This window comes from Ptychodera flava, chromosome 1 (genome assembly GCF_041260155.1).
Source record: "Ptychodera flava strain L36383 chromosome 1, AS_Pfla_20210202, whole genome shotgun sequence".
NCBI classification, from domain to species: domain Eukaryota; kingdom Metazoa; phylum Hemichordata; class Enteropneusta; family Ptychoderidae; genus Ptychodera; species Ptychodera flava.
Window position 1 is genome coordinate 12,131,447 of NC_091928.1, and position 12,181 is coordinate 12,143,627.

At 35.5% G+C, this 12,181-nt stretch overlaps 1 protein-coding gene across 2 annotated transcripts in view; it reads right to left on the minus strand.

Moving 5' to 3' along the window:
- Positions 1-849: 849 nt before the first annotated feature.
- LOC139130218 (lamin-B2-like) overlaps positions 850-12,181 on the minus strand; it is a 41,111-nt gene continuing 29,779 nt past the window's right edge. Inside the window, exons 11-16 of one of the 2 annotated variants that reach the window (XM_070695970.1) lie at positions 11,112-11,298; positions 10,522-10,641; positions 9,741-9,892; positions 6,056-6,240; positions 5,174-5,253; positions 850-1,754 (exon numbers count right to left, since the gene is read on the minus strand). In XM_070695970.1, coding sequence (XP_070552071.1) covers positions 1,602-1,754; positions 5,174-5,253; positions 6,056-6,240; positions 9,741-9,892; positions 10,522-10,641; positions 11,112-11,298 — 877 coding nt within the window. In that variant the 3' untranslated portion in view covers positions 850-1,601. The remainder of the gene's footprint in view (positions 1,755-5,173; positions 5,254-6,055; positions 6,241-9,740; positions 9,893-10,521; positions 10,642-11,111; positions 11,299-12,181) is intronic. The other variant, XM_070695977.1, reaches the window with a different exon arrangement.

Sequence of the window (12,181 nt, forward strand, 5' to 3'; positions counted from 1 at the left end):
ACCATTTATCAGCATACACTTTTAAAAAATGACAGAATAAAAAAAATTTGACATCTTATTGAAATGAAAATATCAATTTTCAGAAAATTCGGTTTGGCGTACTTCCTTTCATAAAATTTTACGAAAAATTCTGTGTTTCTGATGAAGGAACTAAGAGTTTCAAATTTACCATGATGAAACTACTTTACATGTGATTCCGCAATAAACAAGTGTATTAAATAGTAACCAGTTTTGTATTTGAAATAAAAAAAAAAGAACTAAAAAATGCCAAAATTTGAACTTGGTAACTGTACTAAATGGTTTGAGATTCCGATATTTGACAGCAAGTTGATACAAAGTTCAAAGGAAATTTATCACGTACTTAGTTAATCCTGATTGACAAATAATTTTGAGATTTCTAAAATGATCACCGTTGTTGTTCTTCTCTGAGAATTAGTGAAATTGGCGTCTAGTAGTATCGATGAAAATGAAAGTTTTCCTTATCTGGCAACACTGTTTTCCATATTCTTTAACAGAGATAAGTGAACACACTTCTGATGAATAGTTCAAATAAGCCCTTTTTTACGTTTTGAAAAGCTTGCAGACACTGATTGTTTTATTGACCATCCCTAGACACATTTTCCCACTGATTTGTCATTTGCCTTCCATCAAAAAAACGTGCCATTATAGGCTGCTATATAACTCATACATTCTCCCTTCCTTGCCTTGGAAAATTTGAAATGATTGTATAACAACTATCAAAATGAGCTAATATACACAATTAAAAAAAAATTATAATTCAAATGAATTTTGCATTTTGTGTGTAAAATAGTACTTTTCAGGAGATTAAATGTCTACTTTCTTTGTTTTCAAGCCTTCCACCCTCTTTCCCTGTAAGTAGAATCTGCCACACCATTAAAAACAATAGGGGTCAAACCAAGTTTGGTGCTGCAAACACTAAATTTGGAATAAAGTATTCCAATATTCATTAAGAATTTGCTCTTTTATTGTAAATATAACTTGAGGCCAACCAACGTTGTGACTTCTCATAGATTAAGCTACAGTATGGACGGAATTAAAGAAGTATTGAACGTTACACTGTTTAAACATAAAAAATGTTGCCCAATCCACTGCTAGAATTTTGACCATGTTTGACCATGAATATTTGACCATGTTTGACCATGAATGTTTGACCATGAATGTTTCCCGAAAACAATGGGTTTATTCCGTTTAAACTATGTGGACGGGATGGAGATGAAACACTTGGGAAACTTCGTTTCATCAAAATTATCGTAAATTTTTCAAAACAAAAAATAAAATGCCTAAATCAATAAACAGAAACAAAATATACAATTTCTAGTGCAGGAAAAACCAACCATTGCACAAAACTAAATATATCATAAAAAAGGCGATTATTTTACCTTTGTCTAACATCACTCATTTCTTTTTTTTTTACAAAACAAATAAAAATTTACAATCATAAACAATGCTTGTACTGTACAAAATTCGTAAATTATAATTGGTCAAAAATATCTACATGTAACACACGGTGGATGATTGCATCGCAGCTTGGTTATGGTTTCCATGGCAACAGCCACCAGCAAGATTAGCTTTAGCACATTTCACCATGATGATATGACTGGTGGACGGGGCATCGGGGGCTGGAATTTCACATGGTGTTGGGCGCTGATTTTGTTGACGGTGGCGTACTTCTGCTGGTGAGGAGACATGAAGGGACTTGGCTGGGCGCTAATGTTGATTCTGGTGTTATCCAACTGAAAAAAGACAAAACATAATCAACATACTGGTTAAAATATTTCATTACCTAAATTTCCTTTATTACAAAATTTTAAACTGTTTCCCCGTTACATGATAAATTCAATTCACATGAGAATACAATTCACATGAGAATACCAAAGTTACAAGTCATGTATATGCAATTGGGAATATTACACTTGAAGACAATTCAGATTGTTTGCATATTCTTGCATTTCCCATTAGAAATGAAAAAACTAATTAGCTTGTTGAAAAATTTGAATGATGAGATAGCTATTAAACCACCTTTAACTTGATATGTGCCCATGCACCAATCAAGTGGTTTGGACACAGGGCTCTAGTCTAGATCCTCTCTGTAGTTTATGTACCCCAAAACTTACAGCATGTCTTCTGCCATGCTCTCGAATTTTCCTTGTAATAATAAAATTGCCCGTTTGACTGTGAAAGCACTCCAGGCAACTACATTCATGTCGCTTGCATCCCCTTGAACTTACTTACTATTGTCCCTGTGGTAATTGACTATGAATACCGTTACTTCGTTCTTAATACTATATGTCCAATTATAGTACACAGCCCAGTCTCTTGGATACTGATCATATGTACACTGTAGCTTATAGCCTGAATACGTCACATAGGGGTGCAAGTAATGCTTCTTTTCTATGCTGGAGTCCTTCAACAATCAAATGAGGAGTTTATGTTTTATGACTTTAAAATTCACAGAACAACATGCTTTTGGGGAACCGAAACTACAGAGAAGTTGTAGACAACCTAACTTCTGTCAGGTACAGAGTCTTGCAATTTTTGCACTGACACGCTGGTATAGTCTTTTAGCATGAAACAAGAATTGCTTTTATTCTGACGTTGTATGTCAACATGCAATTATGAGCAACGTACAGGACCAGGCACATCATTATAATAGCTTCATTCACACTCAAGTTTCGTCATGAACCTTAATGTGCCAAGCTGACCATCCTCCTTAAAGAAATTACCCAATACATCAAAAACCACCCTCGGCCATAAAACAAGGGCAATTACTTGAGCAGCATTGTGGAATATGATGATTTTGTTAGTTAGCTATGATTATCTGCATGTGTAAGCACAGAATAGCTGAAATGGAAGCATTGGCCCTTTGAGTGCTGCAATTTTTCCCACCAAAATTTTGGTGCAAAATTTTACCAATTTTTATGAACTTTTCTGTAATTTTTTGATAATTTTGGACCAAATGGACATCACTTTTCATTGCCTACAGTTTTTGATCAAATTTTTGGGAAAAATCTGGAAAAAAATGGCTTACATCTGAAAATATTTGTGAGGATTATGTTCTATGAAGGCGACTTTGGCACTCAAAGGCTTGATAATGCAACATCAAAGACACACAATCACGACAATGATCCTGTGAATGACAAAAAGAACCACCTCATGTCAAGTAATTTCAATTTTTATCAAAATGTAGAGATAACCATTTGGAAATAAAGGATCATTTTGTTGGCAGAATTTAAAATATTTCAGATCTCTGAAACTTCAGACAATTCCTTGAATACTGTTTCATATATGTGTCTTCTCTGAATATAGTCAAAATGAGTATAAGCTGTGGCTGATGCGGGAGGACAATTTATATACTTTTCTTCACTTTTTATCTTGACAATTTACATTGAAAGTAAAAACAAGTGGACCCTTTTTTCAAACAAGGGGTTTGTTTGCCATTCACAGAATTCCTGATCTCAAATGTTCAACTGATATGCAATGGTTAGATGCGCATGATGTTAAGACTTCTGTCCACGCTAGGAAAAGGAAAAGAAACAAAAATTGATTGATGAGTAGATTGGTGATCTGTTCCCGGAACTGAAGAGACTTTGCAGCAGTTCTTCAGGGCTATAACACTCATGATCACAAACAGTAATCTATAGTAAGATCATATCTATGTATTGAGTTACGTTAGCTGCTAATGATGATGATGACCAAGGTTAATTATTATATAAAAATTAAATGGAGCATTGGAAGATGAAGACCCACCATGCACAATTGTAACAAACACAGGATTTACATAAAAACAGAATGGTAACCCTTTGACCCAATGACCTCTGAACTTATAGGACTAGTTCACTAAACTTGACCTGTCTGGGTTTTTTTTGCAAATAGAGGTCAAGGAGTTTCGTATTAAAGGAACTTGCACAAAATGGATAATTTGAAAGCGTTGTTGAAAATCCCAGTCACCGTTAGATTACTCATTATTTTACATTTCTCATGCATTGCCTCTGTTACAATGTTTTTACCATTTATAAAACGCATTATCAAAATGTTGTTTAAACGTATCTGTTATAATACACCTTTGCAGTTCAACCCATCATTTACACCCCCTACCTCCCCTATGCTCCCTGGGAGATTCCCAGGCACCTTTATGGTTCCTTTGTGAGTTGGACAATACCACAGGGAGAATGGGGGTGAGTAGGATGGGTATGTCAGCACACTGAACACTAAACATACCTCACTGTGTAGGGTTCAAAACCAAGGGAAGAGTGCAGGAATAAAAGAGAAATATACATGTATGGGTTAGACAAAGGAACAAAACACACAAAGGTAAGGGAAACTACACTGTGACAACTGTTGGCTGTCCTGCAGCTCTTCAAAAGATGTAATACTGAGAGATTTACATGCACCTGTCTTACACAAATTTACAGATAAACATAAAATACATCAGGAAATGGACCAATCACAGCGGTATCACATACCACATGATTTATGTAACAAAGTCACACATTGGTCAAACAATGAAACAATACAGGAATAGACCAATTTGTAACAAAGTCGTAGAGTGGTCAAACCATGAAACAGTGCAGAAATGGACCAATCACAGACTAGCTTGTGAGACAGCTGCAGGAAGCCCCCCAGCTGAGAAGAGACAGTCAAATAAGGGAGAAATTTTGTGCAATCTGGCATGCTTCTGTATTTTACTTAGATTATATTTTTTTCAAACTTTGAACTAGAGGAGAATGATCATGTTCAATGGTTCAAGTTAAAAACAATAATTATAATGATTGTAATACAGAATACAAACAAAACAATACCTTTTGTTTCTGTAACGAATTCTCACATAAGAAATAAATGATCTTGTTTTTGGCACGTACACCCTCGTACATCAATAAACCCTGAATTACATCGTGTTTAGTATTGTGATATTGGAATGGATGGTATCTGCCTATAACATTATTGTACAGTTCTCATCAAAATCAACAGTGCCCTGCTGTCTGAGAGATGTGTTCACGAAGTAAGAAAACTATTCTGCATTCAGAATATAGTCCTGTCAGTGAAATGACACACGCCTTGAGAGTCAACAGGGCAATGGAGTCAAAATGAATAATAAAATAAAATATATGAATGATTAAAATTATTCCATTGATTATCAAACAGAAATACTAACCATCATCCTAGCTGATGATTTCCTGAGTGGTGCTGAACCTAGCCTTGTGCCCCCGGCCCCAGATCCAGCGTACAGATCACCTACAGAGAGATTGGAGACAAAACCTTCAGTTGAAAACCTTTCCGGTAGAATCTAAGAAATTTTAACTCTACATAATGACTTTAAAATCAAATGGTGATGTTCACACTTTCACTCACACTTCTCTGTTCGAACAGCTGTTTTAAACCATTATATATATATACATTTAGCATATAGGTTGTATTTTATCAATGAAACAAAAAGATGACATATTGAATTGCAGATGAATTACAATTATTTTACACCTTTCACCCCCACTTTCAAGTACATAGTTCCATCCATTCCACTGAAAACAATGGGGATTTACAACCGTCTGCTGGAGAACGGGTTGAAAGGCTGGTACTGTCATGACACTAATTGCTCAAAGTCTATGTGGCTTCTGTGATCAAGAAAAGTGCTTCACTCTTGCATAAGAAGGGACTGAAAGACGTAAGAAAAAGTTTTCCTTGTCTTGTCATATGTACTTCTCTGTTACATTTTGTAGCTACTGTTTTGATTCACTTCAACAGCATACACAAGAAATACAGTGTTCATATTTTAGGAAGCTGTACATATGCATGAAGATATGACATCTGTAGAAATGTTGTCTGACTTCACAGGTTTTGTTTTGGACTTGAACCTGTTCACCCCCAATTCCCAGTAAACAGGTCCATACTCACAATTGATAACGATGGGTTTGGGCTAAACCAAGGTGGTGAAAGGGTTAATACCTCCACTTGAGCTCATTATTGCCAGCACAATGGCAATGATATTGAAATAAACAACTGAACTTCTCCTGCCCTACCTGTTGCTATGACTACTTACCAGGATGGGGTATCTTGTCCGGTACTGGTTTAGAATTTTGGCTCCTGGCCTGCCTGGAGTAACTGCTGTTGTCATTCCCGCCGCTTTTTACCCGTGGGGCACCGATGGACGGATGTGGGTTGTCTCCCGTGTACAGTCCATGGGGATGCTTGGCTGCCACCAATAGAGGTTGCTCTTCCCTCTCTCTGTAAATTTGGATGAAAAAAAAGATAGTTTAACAATCTGCTGTGATTAACTCATCCGATAATAATATGCAGAATTGTTCTGGTGTCTTTTTATCAGTGAGCAACAACAACTGATTAAGAGTTCTACACCTACAAAATGACATTTTCCGTGCTTTTCACGGCCTGTTTGTTGTTCGCAAAGTTATTTTTGAAATACTTTGTATCACCCAAACCTTGATAGAATATTTAAAAACAACAATTGCTGTTTGAATATTCTAATATTAAGTTCCGAGGAAACTAAATGTCATATTTTTCTGAATACCCACTTTTCATAGTCTTTCAGAACACTGTATCTAAGAATACGATAAACCTGAAAGTATTTCTATCAGAAGGTGATATTTCAAATTAAACAATTTTACCGTATAAAGCGCAGGGTCTATACACTCAAAGTCTCTGAAAATTCTGGGACTTTCAATGACTTTTTCAGCAATTTTCAAGAATTTCTGATCCAAAATACCATTTTCCAGATCTCATTTTGCAATATATCGTTTTTATACATCATTTTACATATCATTTTTATAATATCACTACCGATCATCCTGTCATTTTTTGAAAATTGAGGGCATGCTTTATCAATTGTCCAGGATTTTCAGGGGCTTAATTTCATTTCCAAGGACTTTTCCATGACTTTCCAAGAGGTTTTAAAATTCAAGGATTTTGAAGGATTATTTCCAGAAGTGTATGGACCCAGTAACCAATTCCTGTGAAAAGAAGGCGAACACACAAGACACACATCACCCATTATTAATAAAGGTATTCTTACTTTGTGAGAGTTACTGTCAGTGAACAATCTGATTAAAATCAGATGTAGAGTGCAGCAACGTCTATGCTTACGCTGTATTCTCTTGCTGTCACCTCTCACTGAGAAGTGACAGCCACAGAATACCAGGTAAGTATTGACGTTGCTGTACTCTACATCTAAATTTAATCAGATTGTGTCAGTGAAAATGTATTTTGAAACTTGATGTGTTGTTGCAAGTGTAGATATGGCAGATTGTGAGTGATAATTTAATCACTGACACTGGCAAAACAGAAAATGAATTATGCTTCTGAACGTGAGAAAGATATGAAATTAACCATACATAACAAAAGTTTTGCAAAAATTTGCAAACAAAACCAGTGCAATTAGATTGATTGAATGATTTGAACTCTGATCAACAAAATGTCATTGACAGTGTACTTGAAACATGTCAAAGCAAAGGTGAATGGTAAACTTGTCACACAACTAACCAACAAGTTTTTAGAGCAACAGATTATACGGTATACTTGCATTCCAAAAATTCTCAATGAAAAAGGGCAAATGGTCAAAATTTTGATTTTCTTGGCTTCCTTGAAACTTTCAAAGTTGAACGCCAGCAGTTTCATTTTTCATGGGTAGATGTAATGTTCTAGTTTAAAAGAGACGTACTCTACTAGCATAAAGGTAGCAAGTGACTTGGGGGGGGGGGGGGGGGGGGACTCCCAATCAAATTTTTACAATACTTTACTGATCTACCACTTGTACAGACTCAATTTGTAACTACGGGAGAAAATAAGTTTTCATAGGCTTATAATTGTGAAAACTGGAAATGCAATTTTTCCACCATAGAGATGTACGACAGGGATAGTGGCCATTTCAAATGTTGGTACATGTAAATGTTATAAAATTTGTTTCTCTCGTGTTAAAATTTGCCTTGTGACCCCAAGTTTTATTCTTGGTTTTGAAAGAGTATGGTTGAAAGTTTCCTTTAGGAAAGTTTGAGCAAATGTTTTTGTCTTTCAGATGCAAGACAAATACTGTTTGTCGCTTGCTGGTTAGTTTTTGAGTGTAATTTAGCCAAAAGTGACATTAACAGCACATATCAACACAACAACCTCAACGGACACATTGGTTTATACAGACTTTACATATTATCGACGTCTCCGCAAACAAATCTTCTTCAGTTACAAGACAAACACATGTATGTACTGTAGACACCACAGACAGAGCAGACAGTCCACCAGTCAGCTGCTACATTGCAAGGTGTCCACCCTCTTGAATAATGGTATCACCCATACTTATTGGTTATCCATGATGGGTGAGTTCATTTTCGGCAATATCATAGGGGTGTATAGGCTATTCCAGAAAGGGTAATTCAATGTCATTGAATACTTTCACAAAACTGTGACATCATAAACATTTGAGCTGTATATTATTTTTTTATTCCTACAATGTAACTAAAATTATGGCACTTTTTGTACAATTTGTACAGACATCTTGTCATCAGATTTGAAAAAGTTATGATGAATTTCATACCCTTTTTTATAATGTTCTTAAATACTAACTTGTGTTTCAGAAAGAATTTAGAAATTTTAGCTGAAATCTGCTGTCTGGAATTTTCAATCCATTGGAAAGTGTACAGATTGCTAATTAAAATTACCGGTAATTAAATATTTTGATAGTGGAAAGATTAGTGCATTACCATCCTGGTAAATTAATTGAACAGAAAATAGTAAACTTATTCTTTCAAGTTTCATGGTCGATTTTTTAAAAAGTTTTGAAATTGGCAGTTGTCAAAATTACGGTAGAAACTGTAAACCCTGATGTATAAGGAAATTTTAATTGTATCATTGTCCATTTGAGTGACTGGGTGTTTGTGTGTACCTTACACAGAGTACAGATATTTATCAGGAAAAACACAGAAAAGACTTGTAATTTCATATTATTTTGTCTAATTGAAAGTTTCGCTTCTGTTTTGAAAGTAAATATTGCAAAGAATAGTTCAAAAAGCATGTTTTGGTTTTAATGTTCGTCAGTAACTGTGATCGTTGGAAGACAGAACATGACGTAATTTCTTCTTCTTCTTGGGCATTTTGTCTGCAGCTTGACTTTATTGTGGCTGTAACAGAGAGTAGTTACAGGGAAACATTTGGTTTCATCCCTCTTTTGATAGTTTGTTTGTGCAGGGAAAAGTGATTGGCAAACATCGGTGTTCACAGTTAGAGCGCCCTCTACATAACACTTCTGCAGACTGACAGCAGAGAGCCAATGCACAAACAAACATTGACAAACAGGCAAATATATAACAACAAGACAGAACATTGCTGAAACTAAGCACCAGAGATGTGAAATAAGTCCTTGTGATATGGAACAAACGACTAACAAACATAAAGTGGACAAACACACAAACAACTTGACAAATTCAGAATGCCATACTGTGCTCGGAAAGTTAGACCATACTCCAGCTTGCCCTTGAGTAAAACATGCCTAGATCTGGAACAACCCTGTGTACAAACCACACTGTGTATAGAACATACTGTGTATAGAGCATACCCTGTGAATAGAATGACCTTTATAGCACACTGTTTATTGAACACACTGTGTCCAGAAAACTGCACTATACAGAACATACCCTGAGTACAGAACACGCAGTATATAGAACACACGTGTGAAATAATGATTCAATTTCATGACAGGAATTGTCTCAAATCCTTAGACTCACACTTTCAGAGCTGTCGTTGGCTTTCCATCGACTTCCACGGTGACTTCAGGGTTGGGGTTGCTCTCTCCGTTATCGCTGCTGTCCTCGCTACGGGCGTCGAACGAAATGGCGTTTTTGGTAAACCGATGTGCTGCAGTGGTCCACGCTATCGCCTGCAGAGATAAAAAAGTGTCAGCTGTAAATTGTTTCTGATAGTGTGAATAAATTACGGCTCTGATATGAAAATGATTTGGTCTTTGAATTTGTTTGTTATGAATAAACAATTAATACTTGCATGATAAACTATTGTTCAAAAAGAGATTACTGAAAGTCCCAACTGAAAAATGTTGATGACTTGATATATTGCTCACTCATACATCAGAAGGACGATTGATGCAACTTTAACGGTAATGTTTTCACTATTTCTTTGCCATGTATTATACAGATACATTTTCTCAATCCTCTCAATTGATCAAAAGACAAAGTATTGCCTGAGCTGATACAAACAAATTGTGTACAGTTATAATTGGAAAATGAATTCCGACTGGGATTAGAATTCAGCTTTGTCAGTAATAATGAACAATAACAGATATTACATACATGCAGCCTGCATGTGACAATTAAGTTCAACACAGCACATTTGGACATGAGTCTTGCAGTAGAGTAAGAAACTATATTTTTAAAAACAGGACAAATTTACTTCTAACATTTGAAATACTGAATCAGAATGTCAGAAGTTATACTATAGTCCTAAGATTGGAATTTTTTTTCCAACTTCTATCGATGCAACGTCAAAACATACCTGGCCAGTTGGTTTACAAAGGATTGTGGTACATTCTGGCCCAGTGCCCCACTTGTGCTGTTCTTTCCACAGGAAATCAGTGGGTGGGTTGTGCTGTCCCATTCCAGACGCTGCCCATACCTGTGACAATGATATGGAAAGTGTGAATGCTATATACCAGTACAACATCAAATTTACATTTCAACTTCTGTAAAGAACAAAAATTTGTAGCAGATACAAATCTGATACTATACATGGTTCATTGAAAATGTTTTGAAAGGATTTTCATGTAATCTTTTTTTAAAACTTTAAGTATGATTAGCATTATTGAAAGATTTCTTAATCAATACTTGAACATTTCTTTCATAGAATGATATGTCTTTATCATAAAGTCAGAGTTGACTTTCAAATTTGGTTTGCAGCTTGAAGGAATGGCAACTTTCAGATTTGTTCAAATGATGATGATATTTGCATAAGTAACATTATTGGGCCAGTATTTCAATTTTACATTGAACACTTTTTTCCTACATGTCCCTTGAAGTATAAAGTGTTATTGAAATTGCAGTATCACTCCCGTCTGCTAGAACAAAAGTTCTCTCTTGAACACATACCGTCACAGTGGATCCAGCCCTGAATCGCGTTCTGGGAGGGAATCTATAAACCGCCACAGGATGCCCTCCGACGTTCTGCTGAATCATGTACCCTCCGAATTCCTCGTCATGGTTGGCCGAGGAGTTAAACAAGCGAACAAACCTGCCATCTCCGTTGACCTCCAGAATCTTGATGGGTCCAGTTGAGCTGTGGGTAAACAAAAAAAGTTACGATTATTTAGTAGGATGGTAAAGTGTGGATAAAACGTGATGAGTAAACTTAAAGGGTCAAATATTTAAGCAATGAAGTTACTTCCAGTGACAGTATATCGTGAGATTTTGACCAGTTGTCAATTTAAACAGATTCTGCATGAAATCACAGATGTGTGATGACAAAAATGTGGAAAACAGGAAGCTGTTGAAAATAACTTGAATTGGAATAGATGTTTTCATGAGCATGTAGGAAAAATGTGTACAAAAATACTGTATTACCACTATAATATGATGGGAAACTATAAGATATTTTTTACATGTGAACTAGGGTAATGAGCAACACGAATTTTACTGAAGGCCAGAAGATAACAAATTTTGATAAATTTTTCATTGACATTAAAACATGTTTCGTGCTTAGTCGAGTCTCATTAACTTCCCACAATACGAAATAGATCTACATGCAATGTGCTTGACAGCATTATCTTAATGTTCTTTGTGTGTAGTAGTGACTGTTGATATGCTGATTATATACCATACTTTTCATAAGGTGTATTTGTGAACAACTGCTGACCTCCTGTGACAGCATCAAGCAAAATGATATATTTTGAAACATAAATTTAAACAGATATCGCCGAGTTAAACTGTTTTGGAAACATGTATGATTGATTAAAAGTCTAGGAATTTTCGTCAGATTTTTAAGTGAGTGATATAAAAATTTCCTGCAAAACATTCATCTTGGAACATAAAATTGAACACTTTTCATCTTTGCAGAACTATTTGCAAAGCCATATGATTGGAATTTTAGGAAATTTCTTTAGATTTTATGGAAGTTTTGATGTCACAATCGTCACAAAAACAGAAGGGGTTACTTCGAAAAA